General features: G+C 41.1%; 1 protein-coding gene across 1 annotated transcript in view; it reads right to left on the reverse strand.

Moving 5' to 3' along the window:
* ADCY2 (adenylate cyclase 2) overlaps positions 1–15,560 on the reverse strand; it is a 391,390-nt gene that overhangs the window by 113,660 nt on the left and 262,170 nt on the right. The window contains exons 6-8 of the mRNA XM_029941289.1: positions 11,311–11,422; positions 5,762–5,889; positions 310–468 (exon numbers count right to left, since the gene is read on the reverse strand). Coding sequence (XP_029797149.1) covers positions 310–468; positions 5,762–5,889; positions 11,311–11,422 — 399 coding nt within the window. The remainder of the gene's footprint in view (positions 1–309; positions 469–5,761; positions 5,890–11,310; positions 11,423–15,560) is intronic.

A 15,560-nucleotide genomic window follows, 5' to 3' on the forward strand; every position in this document is an offset into this window, starting at 1 on the left:
CGTAGGGAAATGCCATTTCTGCACCACATTACAAAACATCTTTTGCTTTGGGGACTATTTATAAATTTGCAAATAATTTAGAATCTGATATCTAGAGTCTTTGACCATAGATCATGGGGTGGTGGAACTGAGTGAGACTTGAGAGTTCAAGTTTATCAGATTAACGTAAGAGGTCACCGGGGGACTAACAAGGTGTAACAGCATCGGAAACCATCAGACACGGAATAGTCAGGTCTTGTTAATCTCCGGCCTAGCATTCATTTCTAACCATGCGGACGGTGTGGAGAGAGAAACCCAAGGAGGTCTTACCCAGGGACGCCTCCAGCTTCCATGTGATTGGCCAAGGTAACGTCATGTGACCACACGTCGTACTGCCACTTCTGCAGACCAATCACGCCGCAGAGGACGTTCCCAGAATGCACTCCTACGCGCATGTTGATGTCCACGCCGGTGGCGTCCCTCACTTTCCTAAAGAGAAGGAAGGCAACGTCAAGTTTCTGGAACAGCCTCTTCTAGAATCCTGGAACTCTTGTCCAATTTCAGGGTATTTTATTACTCAGCATTTCACAGACTGTTGGAAATAACTGCCATGACTTCTTCCTGGGGCAGAAGATTGCAGCTCTGAGCCAAGAGAAAGGGCCTTTCTCTTCCTGGTTCCTCCCAGACTAGACCATCTATGGACACATCAGGCCAGACTGTCCGAGCTGATGTAGCATTCTGGCTGTAGCTTCTGTTTTTCAAGAAATATATCAGGCACCTGTCACGTGTGGCCTCCTGCTCCAAATTTTTACACTAGAATCATGTGACATTGCCTCATACTGTCAGAAACTGAGATACCATGTACGCTTCTGTTAGCACTGAGCACAAATGTACATCTCCAATGGATATTTTTTGCTGATAAGAGACAATGTGGCTTATTTAATAAGCCTAGTAATGACTTCACCTTGAATAGGAATTTAACAAACTAACCAAGTATTTGGGGTGCTTCGATCGTGCACATTCTTTAACAACAAAACTCCTTAAAGATCTTAATAGTGCATATGGTGTCATTAAAAAGAAACTAATTTAGGGGTGCCTGGATGGCTCAGTCGGTTGAGCTTCTGACTTTGGCTCAGGTCATAATCCTGTGGTTTGTGAGTTTGAGTCATGTGTCCAGCCCTGTGCTCACAGTACAGAACCTGGAGCCTGCTTTGGACTCCGTGTCTCCTTCTCTCTGCCCCTCCCCTACTCATGTGTTCACTTGCTTGCCCTCACTCTCTCAAAAAATGAATAAACATGAAAATTTTTTTTTAAAAGAAACAAAAAATCATTTGAAAAATACTTTAGGACTCTATTAGCAACTCATTAACTCATTTACAGAGACAAATAAAGAACTTCCTTTAAGGGCAAATGGAAATGCTTGTTTATTTCTGCCTGCTAAATATATTTATCAATTAAAATATTACTGCAAATACAGGGAGGTGTCCCTTGGTACATGGAGAGAACTGCCCCAGAGGAAATGTGGAAGGAAGCAATGACATTGAGTGCAACACAGCAGAGAGAAGGTCACGAGGTGTGGGCTGCGGTAAATAAACATTGCAAAATGACGTAGCCTGGATTTCATGCTTCAGTGATAAAATTTGAGCAAGCTAAAAATTGTAAGAAATGGATCCACAGTGTAAAAAGAAATGGTTTCCTTTAAAAAGAATCTAAAAAGCTGTCCCTTCCCCTCCCCTCCCCTCTCTCCCCTTCCCTTCCCTTTCTCCTTCCCTATCATCCTGTTCTTTTCACACAAAACAGATCACAACCTATTATGACCTCATCTGGGAAGGCCTTCTGCTTTCCCCTTCTAGGTGGATGTGGAAGTCCCAACTCTGTGCTCCAGCCTCTCTGAGTGTAGTTGAATCTCCCTGTCTGTGTCCTCACCTGCTCTCAGTGTATCATCCCCATGAAGACATAGACCTGCGCGGAGTGGTTTGCATACCCACCAGTGGATTCTGGGTCCAGTACAACAGAGACTCTTGGTGTAAGTTTAGTAATTGATGCTGGCCATTTCTGAAGGATATGCTGTGTCTGTCTTTGGGAGAGAACGATCCTGAAAAGTTTATCGTAGAACCCATGATTGCTCTAAGATTTTCTGTTACTGAGACAGAACAGTTTCAACCACAGGGCCTTTCTGTTGACCAAATATGCTCAGCAGAAAGTTGGGAGGGAATAAGAGGTTCAGTGACACACTCTGTGGTTAGTCATTGTGACAGAACTGATGGGTGAGATTTGGCTCTTTAAGACCATCTCCATGTCCTATATGTCTCTTTTAGAAAAATGGTTTGATCAAGTTCAAATCAACTGACTGACCAAATGTTTTAATGGATTTGGATGCAACCTGGGTGATCTACAGAAAATACTGAAATAGTTGCTTAAAGCTTGCAATAATAGTAAGCCATCTGGGTGCCTGGGTGGCTCAGCCAGTCTAGCGTTTGGCTCTTGAATTTAGCTCAGGTCATGATCTCATGATTTATGAGTTCGAGCCCTGTGCATGGAGCCTGCCTGGGATTCTCTCTCTCTTCCTCTCTCTCTGACCCCCCGCTTCTCCCCCCTGCCTCAAAATAAATAAAGAAATAAACTTAAAAATTATAGTAGACAATCTTTTCAGTTTAAGAGGAACCTTCGTCACTTATAAAGTCAAGGCTCTGTATATTACTTTTTTGATTAAAGACAGCTTGTACTTTCATAAGAGGGGGAAAAATCTCTGTAAGCCTTGGGAATATTCCAAGCCACAGGTGATGAGCTTCCCCGTGGTCCTTTGCTAACAGAGAATGAGATGCTGAACAGGTGTGGAGGTCCAAACACAGAGAGAAATACAGACAAAGGTTTTTCTATCTATGTTGCTGGTTCCTAGAAAAAACCTAGAGATAACATGGCAAAATTCCAAGTCCAAGGGTACCCTTTCTGTCCACCAGCGTAAAAAGTTAGAATTCTTGTATTCATCCTCATCTTATGGTTCAGTAAGTGGGAACAGAAAATATTTGCCCCTGTAGTTTAGAAGAATGAAGATTCCTGACATTTGCTGAGATGCCCTCTCTTTTTTTGCCCTTTATTGGACGTGCAAAAAAATAACCTATTACTGATTGTTTGGTCAAATGCATATGAGCTGCACAGATGGTCTCTAACAGAGAGACCATGTGGAGCCTTTGGTCAAGGAGTGGCAGTTCGTAGAGAGATACACCATTGCCTAATTTGAAGCTAAAATTTAGTTTATAAGCAAGAGTTCTGGAACGTCTCCTCAGATCTTTTAACATTAGTGAGATTCTGGACACGTGAGATTGTACTGATGCATCCATGACGGATGGAGGAATAGAATGTGATATAGACAAATGATGCAATCTTATTCCAGTATTAAAAAGAATGAAGTATGGAAAACAATTTGACAATAAAATATTAAAAAAAAAAAAGAATGAAGTACTGACAGACTTCGCAGCATGGATGAACCTTGAAAATGTGATACTATGTGAAATAAGCCACACTCTAAACAACAAATATTGTGATTCCACTCATAAGAAATAACTACAAAAAACAGATAAATAGAGACAGAAAGGAGAAAGGGAGCTACTCGGGGCTGGGAAGACAGGAGAATGGGAGCTATTGTTTAGTGGGTGTGAAGTGTCTGCTTTTGGGATGACAACGGAGTCCTGGAAGTAGACATGGTGATGGTCTCCCACATTTTAAATGCACTTAATGCCACTGAATTGTACATGTAAAACTGTAAAAGGGCAACATTTATGCTATGTATATTTTGCCACAATAAAAAAACATAACAGAAAAAAATTACTGATGAACTGGTGACATGTGAGTGGACAGAATGTAAATATTCTTTCTCCACAAAGCTCTTTACCAAGCTGGAGTAAGGAAAACATAGCAGAACTGGAAAACAGTTGATTCAAAAGAAATAAAATTTCAGTAAAAGAGTGAATTGTTTAATCCAATATATTACTCATGTGCACATAAGTACATCTGTCCTTTATAAAGTCTTTCCATATCAGCTGGCAAAAGAAACCCAGAAAAAATGCTTTCCTCCGCTAGAACCCATTTCATCCCATGTTCAAGCTAACATTGAAGTTGCCTCCTGGGACAGATAACAAATTTGAGAAAACCTAATAGCTTTACTGATTAGATTCACTTACATGGTCTAGACCCATGGTGTCCGAATTAGTTAATTACTATGGAAACAAAGTAAAAATATTTTTCATGTCGGAGAAGACACATGAAGTACTTATGGGGAGAAGCAGCAAGAACAAGGTTATTCACACGATGTCTTCCAGGTGGGAAACAGAGGCCACACTGACTAATCCTTCCATCTTGTTCTTTCTTCAGCTCCACTTAATTCACCCGCCTCCCAACACTGATCTGGCCACAGTGGTTGGAGCCTGGGATCAGGACAACTTGAGGCTTCCCAGGCTCAGTGGAGGCAGTGCGGACTTCAGCATCTATTCTTGGACAGCCTTGGGAAAGCTACCTACAAACCTTGCAGGCCATTTCATCACGTGACCAGTATTATCATTGGCCAACCGCATGACAGCTTGACTTGTTGCTTCCCCACTGAAAGCAAGCCCCACTTACTCTAACCCTGAGGCAAGGAGACAGAACATCTCCCATAATTCCTGTCCTGTTTAGACTGAAAATGTGTGGAGGACAGGATAGAATCACGTGACCAAAACAGGCAATCAAAACCCCAACAAACTAAAATCTTTCAATCCTACAAACAACAAACAAGTGCTTTTACCATTTAGAAGAGTATTCTGGCTTCTACCAAGGACCTATGAGAGCATATTGTGGCACTTTTTAATTAAAAATTAACTTTATACCTCCCACTTCTATCTGGTATTTTTCACCTATAACATTATTCTATGTGAGTAAATTTTCTCTAAAATTATGATGAAAATATATACTATGGATACAAACTGAAATTAAAATTATAGAACTAAACATTTTTGACTAGATGCAGTAATGTTTGGACTGGATTTTTATATTAATTGCAGTCTGGTGATAAAAACTACCTTCTCCCCAACAACCTGAGTTTGTCAGATACTGTTTGTATAAAAGTGTTCAATCACTACATTGCACACCTGAAACTACTATTACACTGTATGTTAACTAACCAGAGGTTTAAAAAATTTTTTTTATTAAAATATTTTTAAGTTTACTAATCTTTGAGAGAGAGAGAGAGAGAGAGAATGAGCAGGGGAGGGGCAAAGAAAGAGAGGGAGACACAGAATCTGAAGAAGCCTTCAGGCTCCGAGCTGTCAGCACAGAGCCCAATGCAGGGCTCGAACTCATGAACCTCAAGATCATGACCTGAGCTGAAGCTACATGCTTAACCAACCGAGCCACCCAGGCGCCCCAACTAACCAGAATTTCAATAAAAACTTAAAAAGCTTTTTGCCACACGATAAGAGCACAGACTTTTTCCTTAAGGTCACAGCAGATGTTGAAATGAAAAAAAAAAAAAAAGATCACTTTTGAAACAACCCAAATCATCCCTGCTCATAGATTTCTATCTTTGTCTTGCTGTCATCTAAGGCTAGCGGTAACTGTGCACTCAGAGGAGTCTTTCTCTGGACTGAATTACTCAGACACCAATAGCTGAGTCTCTGCACATGTACATTTAAATGCACGATAATGTGTTTAACCCCAGTAGACAGAAAACCAGAAGGAGTCCTGAGTGAGAATTCTAACTCAAGAATATTAAACAGTGACAAAAGGTCCTACTAAGCGTTACACTTACTTTATGGCTTCACACATATCCAGCCCCATTTTCACACAATTTTTGGCGTGGTTCGGGAGCGATATGGGGAGCCCGGACACGCAGTAGTAGCAGTCTCCCAAAATTTTTATTCTCATGCATTCATTTTCCTGCAAGAAGAGATCACAGATTTGCACTCAGCACTGACATAATGGTTTAGATTTTACGAGCATCATCCATTGCTGGTTCCGCTGACAAGGACAGAAATGACCAATGGCTGGCCTTCCATTCATCACCCAGCAAAAATGAGCCACCCTCACCCCCATGGCCATTTGCCAAAGCAGGAAGAATACGGAAAAGGGGAAGGAAAGGAAAGCAGAGAGAATGATCTGGAATGATCTACACCTAACAGCAGCAGAAGAGTATAATGATAAGATCATTCTCTTTAGTCCAAACATTCCCAAATACCGAAGGTGAAATGAAATATTCCAAGGAAAGTAAATGATGACCAGAACTTGATTGGAATTAGAATTGCATGTCATTCCCTACTAGGCACATGGTTTTCTTTTATTTTCTGCCTTTTCTTTTCTTTTTTTAATTTATTTTTTAAAAAAGTTTTTAATGTTTATTTTTGAGAGAGAGAGAGAGAGAGAGAGAGAGAGCGAGCGAGCATGAGCAGGGGAGGGGCAGAGAGAGAGGGGCACACACAATCTGAAGGAAGCTCCAGGCTCTGAGCTGTCAGCACAGCCCAATTCGGGGCTTGAACTCACATCATGACCTGAGCCCAAGTTGGACACCTAATGGACTGAGCCACCCAGGCACCCCTTCATTTATTTTAAAGCTGAAGCAGACGCTTACCTGCAGAATATAGCTTCTGATAAACATCTCCACAGTACAATAAGCTACTGTCCAACATGGCCAAGTAATTTAAAACTTAATTCTGAACTTAGGTTAAACTGTTTTGATACAAAATTGGACTCATTCTTTTTCTTGGCTCAGTTATTTTTATATTATGATATTGAGATTAACTTCATTCATATGGATTAATCCTACATGCATTTCTAACTCTTCTAGACACATTATAGACTTATCACTAAGGAAAAAAAGAAAAAGAAAGGAAAAGGAAGCAAATATCAAAAGATACACCAAACACTGTCATTTTTTTCTTTAACACTAACACAGGCTTATGTATAAACTGAACAAATCTGAAATAATAAAACGAACATAACATTTTCTTGTTCTTAACTGTTAGGTTTGCTGAAGATTTTCCATATTTCTTTCCCTGTCTGATTGAGAGTGCACAAGCTAGGGCTTATTTTCATTCTTTTCTATGGGGCTATGGGGGACGTGCTTGGTAATTTCTGATTACAAATATCATTAATAAAAAGGTAAACAATTATGTATTAATAGGACTTCTGTGTCATACTTCTTAAATAGATTTTCTTACTCTTGAAAACAAGTTTAATAAAAGTGAATTTTTGACATCCTTATTAAAAATCAGTTGACTATAATCTATATGCATGGATTTATTTCTGGGATCTTGATTCTGTTCCATTGATCTGTATGTTGGGTTATAATGTCAATGTCATCCTGTTTGGATTTTGTAGCTTCACAATATATTTTGAAATCAGGAAGTGTGATGCCTCCAGCTTTGTTCTTCTTGCTTCAAATTGCTTTGGCTATTTGGGGTCTTTTGCGGTTCTGTATGAATTTTAGATTGTTTTTTATGTGTCTGAGGAAAATGCCCCTGGGTTTTTTATAGGAATTGCACTGAATCTGTAGGTGCTCCATGGAGTAAGGACAGTTTAACAACATCAGTTCTTCCAACCCATGAACATGAAATGTCTTTCTATTTATTTGTCTTTTTAGATTTCTTTCATTCATGTTTTGTAGTTTTCAGCATCCAGGTCATTCACCTACTTGGCTAAGTTTATTTCTAAGTACTTTAAGAATAAAATGTAAATGTAAATGGGACTATTTTCTTCATTTCCTTCTCAGATACTTCACTAAATAGTATAAAGAAATGGAACTCATTTTTGTACATTGATTTTGTGTCCTGCAACTTTACCAAATTCGTCTATAAGTACAGATTTTGTGGACATTTAAGGGTCTTCTACACACAAGATTATATAATGCAGAGATAATTTTATTTCTCCCTTTCTGACTTGGGTGCCTTTTATTTCTTTTTCTTGCCTAACTGGTCTGGCCAGGACTTCCAGTGTTGAAGAGAAGAGGGGAGGGCAGGCATCCTTGCCACCTGCCTGATCTTAGAAAACAGGCTATCAGTTTTCCTCCATTGAGTATAAAGTTAGCTATAGGCTTTCATATACGGCTTTATTTGTTGAGGTAAGTTTCTTCTGTATGCTATTACTTAAGAGGGTTTTTTTCAATGTTTATTTATTAATTTTGAGAGAAAGAGAACATGCGCTTGAGTTGGCGAGGGACTGAGAGAGAGAGAGGGAGAGACTCCCAAGCAGGCTCCACAATATCAGTGCACAGCCTGATGCGGGCCTTGATCTCATCAACCCTGAGATCATGACCTGAGCTGAAGTCAAGAGTCAGACTCTTAACCCAATTGAGCCACCCAGGTGCCCCCAGTTCTTAACATGAAACGGTGTTTAATTTTGTCAAGTGCTTTTTCTGCATCTATTGAGATGATCGTGTAATTTGTATCTACATTCTGTTAATCTAGTGTCTCGTGTTGACTGATTTGTGTCTTGAACCATCTTTGCACTTCAGGAATAAATCCAGATTCGTCATTGTGTACAGTCCTCTTCGTGTGCTAATGAACTCAGTTTGCTGAGTGAAATACGCCTGACTTTATTTAGGATATCCAGAGAATAGATAGGGCATGATCTCACTTACATGAGCGATAGTCAGATTCTAAAAAGGAGAGAGTAAGAATGGTGGTTGCCAGGCCTAGGGTCAGGAGAACATGAGGTGGCATCGATCACAGGGTACACAGTTCTAGTTACGTGAGATGAGGAAGGGCTAGAGATCTACCGTGTAGCATAGTGTCTATAGTTGGCAATACTGTGCTTATACTGAAAACTGTGCTAAGAAGGTAGAACTGATGTTAAGTGTTGTAATCACACCATCATCAGTCAGAAATAATGAGGGCAAAAGGAGACTTTTGTATGTGGTGGATTTGTTTATGGCATAGATTGTGGTGATGGTTCCACAGGTGTACACTTATGGCCAAGCTCATTACAGGTTATATAAGTCATATGTATGGTTTTTGTATGTCAGCGATACCTCAATAAAGTGGTTAAAACCATTATATAATGATTGCCACTTCAGATATCTGTGAAATTAGGTGATTAACTTGTTATTACTTAACCTTCTAATTTCTGTCTAAGTCTAATTACATGAAATAGAAGTTGGTGTTTTGATTTTTTACTTTGCTTTTCTGTTTGGAGTGTCATTGTAACTACTATATTGTAAATGATGGAAAATAATTGCATATGTTAAATAAAATATTTAATAAAAAAAATGGTGAATGACCAATGATTTTGAGTTTCTTAGTTCAGTTACGTGCTTTATATAGAATTCACTTAGTTGACTGAGCTGTTTGCTTATGATGCTGTCCACATCCATGTTATTTAACCATGAGGCATGTAGTGGTACCGAAAACATGCTCCCTCTGTGACCAACAATGGATGGACCAAGCCTTCCTAGGCTGTGCTCTGGTACTGCCTGGACATTCCTTTGTTAAAATCATCAGAGAGGTACAGGAAGTCACAGTACATACTTCTGTTATGAGCAATGAATTCTGTCTTCCCTAAATTCATACGTTGAAGTCCTAACACCTGGTGCCTGTGCACTTGACCTCATTACAGATATAATTAGTTAAGAAGAGGTCATACAGGAGTCCAGTGGGCCGCTAATCCACTATGACTGGTGTCCTTATAAAAGGGGGATATAATGACACGGAGACTTGCACAGAGAGAGAAAATGCCACTTAACACTGTAGCTACGCCATCACCTGCCAAAAATGGCAGGGTTCTGTTTAATGTGACAAAAGTCACCCTTTATTAATTCCAACATTTAAGATGTTATTTACATTTAAAAAATCTTCCTAAAAATAAGCATCCAGGGGCGCCTGGGTGGCTTGATGGGGTATGTGTCCTACTGTTCGGGTCAGGATCTCACAGTCTGTGGGTTCGAGCCCCACGTCGGGCTCTGTGCTGACAGTTCAGAGCCTGGAGCTGCTTCAGAGTCTGTGTCTCCCTCTCTCTCTGCTCCTCCCTGTGTGTGCTCTGTCTGTTTCTCTCTCTCAAGAATAAATACACAAAAAAATGAGCATTAAAAAAACTCAACTTTTTCCTTTGCTTTGGTAAAGGAAGAAAGCCGTGCTATACTTTCACTGATTTTTTAAAATCCCCAGTGAGATCCCCCGTGGCCAGGCAGGCATCTCCTGGGGAAGCTGACCCAGGAGTGACTCTGTGAACACCAACATTCCACATTTATCCCAAGGGGGCTTGGATGCAATGTTCTGTATGTTTTAAAAATGAGGTGAATCTTTCAGTGAACTAAATTTGGGACCAATTCTCTCTTCCATATATAAATAATTCATTTTAATAAGCATAATGAAGTATTTTTTGTTGGAAACATTTCAAAGAAAGAATGAGGCTGACCGTAATGTGTTATGAGATGGAAGCAAAAGGCTGGCAAGGAAGAAAAAGCTGTTTATCACTCTTCCCACAAGGAACCCTAATGCTTCCAGCAGATATGCAAGTTGCAGGATGGATTTTAGATTACCTGTCGCTATTTCCCCACTGTGAAATTCCCCATCTATGAGCATATGAATGGCAAATACTGCTCTTACATTTCTGTTCAGGGGGCACAACGGTTAATGGATATAAATGAGAAAATAGTACATAAAGGGCTTAGGTGGAAAATAGGCATCTTATGCTAGGGGTTCTTCTGGAGTGCTGGCTACATGAATTACAATGGGATGTGTTAGAACTGGTTGAGAGGCACTCACATTTCCAGCTCCTGACATTGAAATGCCTAAAAAGAGAAGCCTAGAACAGCACAGAGCAGAGAGATGTACATCTTAAATCTTAGCACCTTGAATGTACTTACTATATGGGTGCTGAGTTCTGTATAGGCAGAAGTTTAAAAACAGATGCAAACATGCTAATTATGTGCTACAACATTTCTCATCCCTAAGAAAGGGCTGAGACTCATCAGGGCTCCAGAGAAAGTGTACTCAATGAATGTGAAAACACTGTTCCAGGGCGCCTGGGTGGCTCAGTTGGTTAAGCATCCGACTTTGGCTCAGGTCATGATCTCACGGTTCATGGGTTCAAGCCCCACATTGCTTAGGATTCTGCTTAGGATTCTGTGTCTCCTTCTCTCTCTGACCCTCCCCTCCTCATGCTGTCTCTCTCTCTATCTCTCTCAAAAATAAATAAAAATTAAAAAAATAAATAAATAAAATGAGAAGACTTAAAAAAAGAAAGGAAAACAAAACACCATTCCTAAAGAGTGCTCTATGAGAAAGCAAAAGGTTGATAAGGGACCAGAGGAAAAGTAAGCCACGGTTTTATAAATCCTCTGAGTGGAAGGGACTCACTTACACTCACCTTTGCAATCTGATCGAACTTTCCAAAGAGCTCGTTCAGCATGTGGACCAGCTCTCCTGGGGAGCAGTCACTGGCCAGCCGGGTGAAGCCAACGATGTCCGCGTACAGGATACTGTGGGAGCAAGGAGTGTGGCACGTGCAGGTTTATATTTGTTGAGAAGTAATGATACTTTTGTCCATAAAAAGAGTATATAGTTTTTTTTTTTAACATTTCTATTTATATTTCACAAGAAAAATGGCATCTCCTCAGATAGGAAATTCATATACATTTTGCCAAATGTTCCCATTAAAAATGTTTTTTTGATGATTTTTAAAATTAAAATGGGAGAAGAAAAAGTCATATGACGCACCTTGTCCATTCTAGTCCATTCTTACTGATCACCTTTATTCCCTCATGGCCAGTCCCACCCTCCCTCCTTGGTTCATGTGGCATTTGTCCTGAAGGTTCATTACCCTGGCCTAATTCCAGTATCAATGGACTATGCTTCTGTTTGAATTGTTACATGTATTTCCATGATAGGAATTCCTAAAGTAGAAGAAGCAAAATAATAAAAGCAAACTGTTTTTACTGAGCCAAAGAAAGTAACGATCTTCTTAAAAGAAAGACTACTCAACAAAAGGTGCTGAATCACTGACTCCTTCGCAGGATGAAGCAGACAAGGTCAATCTCCCTCAAGCTCACAGTGTAATTGGGGTGATGCATTAAACAGATCAGGACACCAGCAATGTCCAATCACAGTGGTAACAAGTATATAAAGGAAAATAGCAGAGGTTGTAAGAGATAAGTATGTGTGTGTGTGTCTGTGTGTGTGTGTGTGTGTGTGTGTGTGTGTCTGTGTGTGTGTATGTGTGTTGGGGGGGACTAGATGGTGAGGAGGTCAGGAAAGTCCCTACCAGGAAATGACAGTGTAGCTTCCTTTCATGGGATTTACATGCTAATGGCACAAATGTCAGATTCCTCAGAGTTGCGTCTGTATTTAGTTAAACTTTAAGAGTCAGGATAGGGAAACACAGCACCAGGGTGCACATCCCAACTTTTCTACATAAAAACATGCTTATGGTTTGTATAGGGGCCTAAGAAAGAAGTCTAAATTCCTGCTGGCCATTTGAGATGCAGGTGAAATGGTTTAAGATGCACCCCAAGGCAAGAATAGCTACTACTTCACACCCATTGTGATGGCCACTACCGAAACAATAGGAAGAAACAAGTGTCCTCAAGGGTGTAGAGAAATCAGAAGCCTTATGCATGGGTGGTGGAAATGTAAAATGGCGTAGCCACTACAGTGAAGAGTATGGCTGTTCTTCCAAAAACGAAACTGAGTGACCATGTGACCCACAGATTCCACTGCTAGGTATCTATCTACCCGAAAGAACTGGAAGCAGGGACTTGAACAGATATTTGTATATCCATGTTCAGAGCAGGATTATTCACAATAGTCAACATACAGAAACAAACACATGTCAGCTGATAGACGGATGGATGAGGAAATTCTGGTATATCCAGTCTTCAAAATATATTCAGTCTTCAAAAGAAATGAAGTCCTGACACACGCTACAATACGGATGAACCTTGAAGACATTATGCCAAGTGAAATAAGTCAGACACAAAAGGATTAATACTGTCTGGTTCCACTTCTGTGAGATCCCTAGAGGAGTCAAACTCTAGAGACAGGAAGTAGAATGACAGAGGTTGGAGAGAGGGGGAGGGAAGACACTGTTGGATGGTTCCGGAGCTCCAGTTTGGGATGAAGAAGAAGTTTTCAAGAGGTGGAGAGGGTTGCAGGAAAATGTGAATGTGCTCCTGCCACCGCACTGCACAATTAAAAGGGTTCAAGTTGTGTTAGGTCATGTACATTTTGCCACGATAAAAAAAAGTACTGTGGAGCCAGCCAGCCTGATCTTGGGCAGGTGACATTGGATCATGGCCGCTGCACATACTCTGCTCACTGTGCAAACACAAGGCTGGTGGCTTCACCTTGGGGGAAAGACTTGGTCTCTGCTGAGCACAGACTGGGGAAGAACTCTCTCTGGTCCCAGAAAATTAGGGCTGCACAGGTTTCTGCATGCTCCGTCTGATCAGATAATGCCCTCAAACCTTCCCTACTCCCCCCATCGCACCTTGTAGCAGCGAGGATCACAGACTCTGAGCCATGGTCCAAGAGGAAAAACAAACTCTGCTGGCTCAGAGAAAAAGTGTCTAATCCAAGACAGCATTGGGAGGGAGAAGGTGGGGATGGTGGCTGAACCCACTTCCTTCTTGTGGACAGCCTCCACAGTGCCTCGTGTGGTCATGCCTTGTAGCAGGTGAAAGCGCCGCAAGACCGGTTGGCTGGAAATGTCTCACCATGGTCTGGAAGTGACTTGGCAGCAGGCAGATTCAGTGTAAGCAGGTAATCGTGATGCAAGGTGCAAAGGGTTATTGTAGAGGAAGCAGAGTACTCTGTGGGTTCACAAAGGTACCTGACCCAGACTCTGACCAGATTGCCACTTCAGAAAGATCACTCTGGCTGCAGCGTCAGTCAGAACCATATTCCGTTAATCCAGAATGGCCTCATGTAAGGTCTATCGTCAGGGGAAATGGAGAGAACTGGACAGATATGGACAATATGTAGGAAAGAGAATGAACCACGCATGGCTCGCTATCAGGTGGTATGTCTAGGAGACGGAAGAATCAAGGACAAAGATCCAGTTTCTGGTTAAGCAATGAGGCTCAAATCTAACTCTGAGCAAATCCAAACAAGCTTGTAGGAGAAGATGACTAGTTCAACTTGGGCTGTGTTGAGTATGGTGGTGGTGTTGGTGGGACATCCAAGAGAAAGACATCCATTAGGTAAGTGAGCAGAGAAACCTGTGCTTGAGTTCTGCATCTTAGCATCATTTAGATGATAATTTAAGCCCCAGGCTAGAACTGGATAGAACAGGAGCCAGAAGAGAGAACTGAAAACACTCATTTATCGAGAGGCTAGATTTAGGGAAGAGAAAAATCACAAAGAAGATGGTAGAGGGGAAAAGTGCAATGTCACGGCGTCTAAGTCATGGGAAAACTCTTTAAGTGGGAGGGCAAGGTCAACTGGACAGCCACGCTGACCTGTCAGAGATAAAGATGCAGGCATACTGAGCTCTGGGAACACGACAGTTGGTGGTGAATTTGGCAGGAATGGGTTCTGTGACCTGGTGGAGTCAGAAGTCAGAAGGTGAGTGTTGGAGGAAGGAGAGAAAACAAGGAAGACTAGTCAGAAAGTAAGGAAAAATCTTTCTAGAATCTTGGCTATGGAAGGGATAAAGGGATAGTTTTCCAGGATTGGATGGAGATGTTGGATGCCGAGACCCATGTTTATTTTCAACGATGGGATGGGTTTGTGAATTCTGCAGCAGCAGTGGAAGGCGTCAGAGGAAGATACGGAGGATCCGGGAAGCTACTGATAACTGCCACCCTTACATCTAAAAATCCCTCTCCTCCTCATTATAATTAGCATTCTCATCATCATTAGAGAGTAAAGAGCTAGTATGCATTATTAACAGAGAATAAACATTTTGTTGAATGAATGGCTGAAGCAGAACTACAAATTAACTGATCTTTACTGTCTTCAACCAAATAACTCTGATTAAAAAAATTAAAAAACACCCAGGAATTGCCTGAATTCACTGTAATATCCATTTACCATGTCTGTCTCTTTGCTTAGATCTGTCCTGTCCTGTATGAACAGCTGTATGCTTTCATATTTCTTATAAAAATAATTGGTACTCCAATCATTTAAGTATGCTTTTACATTTTTAGGTTTTAGGTATTTAAGTTACTTTAGCATCCCAACTGTACTTTATAAATTTAAATTTAATCCAACACTGCAGACATGTCCTAGACAATCTCTGAAGGCACGTCCTTAAGCTGCTTTGCAGATCCTTTGCCCCGACAGTGCACTAGTCAGCTTCCAAGATGGTACCAGAGAGCTTCAGCTCCTGGTACTTACATTCTTGTACTGTCCCTCCCACACGGCATAGGGGTGACCTGTGTCATCAAGAGGATGCTGCCAAAATTTGGGAAAGGCTTAATTCCAAAGGCTAGATCAGAAGAACTGCAGCTTCCCCCTGACTCTCTCTTGGATCCCTTGCTCTGGGGAAGCGAGTTTCCACGTTGTGAAAATGCTTAGGCAGCCCGTGAACAGTCCCAGGGATGAGGAACCGAGGCCTCCAGCCAACAGCTGGGATAAACTGCACATTATCTGAGGAGCCACCTCAGAGGCAAAGCCCCA

This window comes from Suricata suricatta, chromosome 6 (assembly GCF_006229205.1).
Source record: "Suricata suricatta isolate VVHF042 chromosome 6, meerkat_22Aug2017_6uvM2_HiC, whole genome shotgun sequence".
NCBI lineage: Eukaryota > Metazoa > Chordata > Mammalia > Carnivora > Herpestidae > Suricata > Suricata suricatta.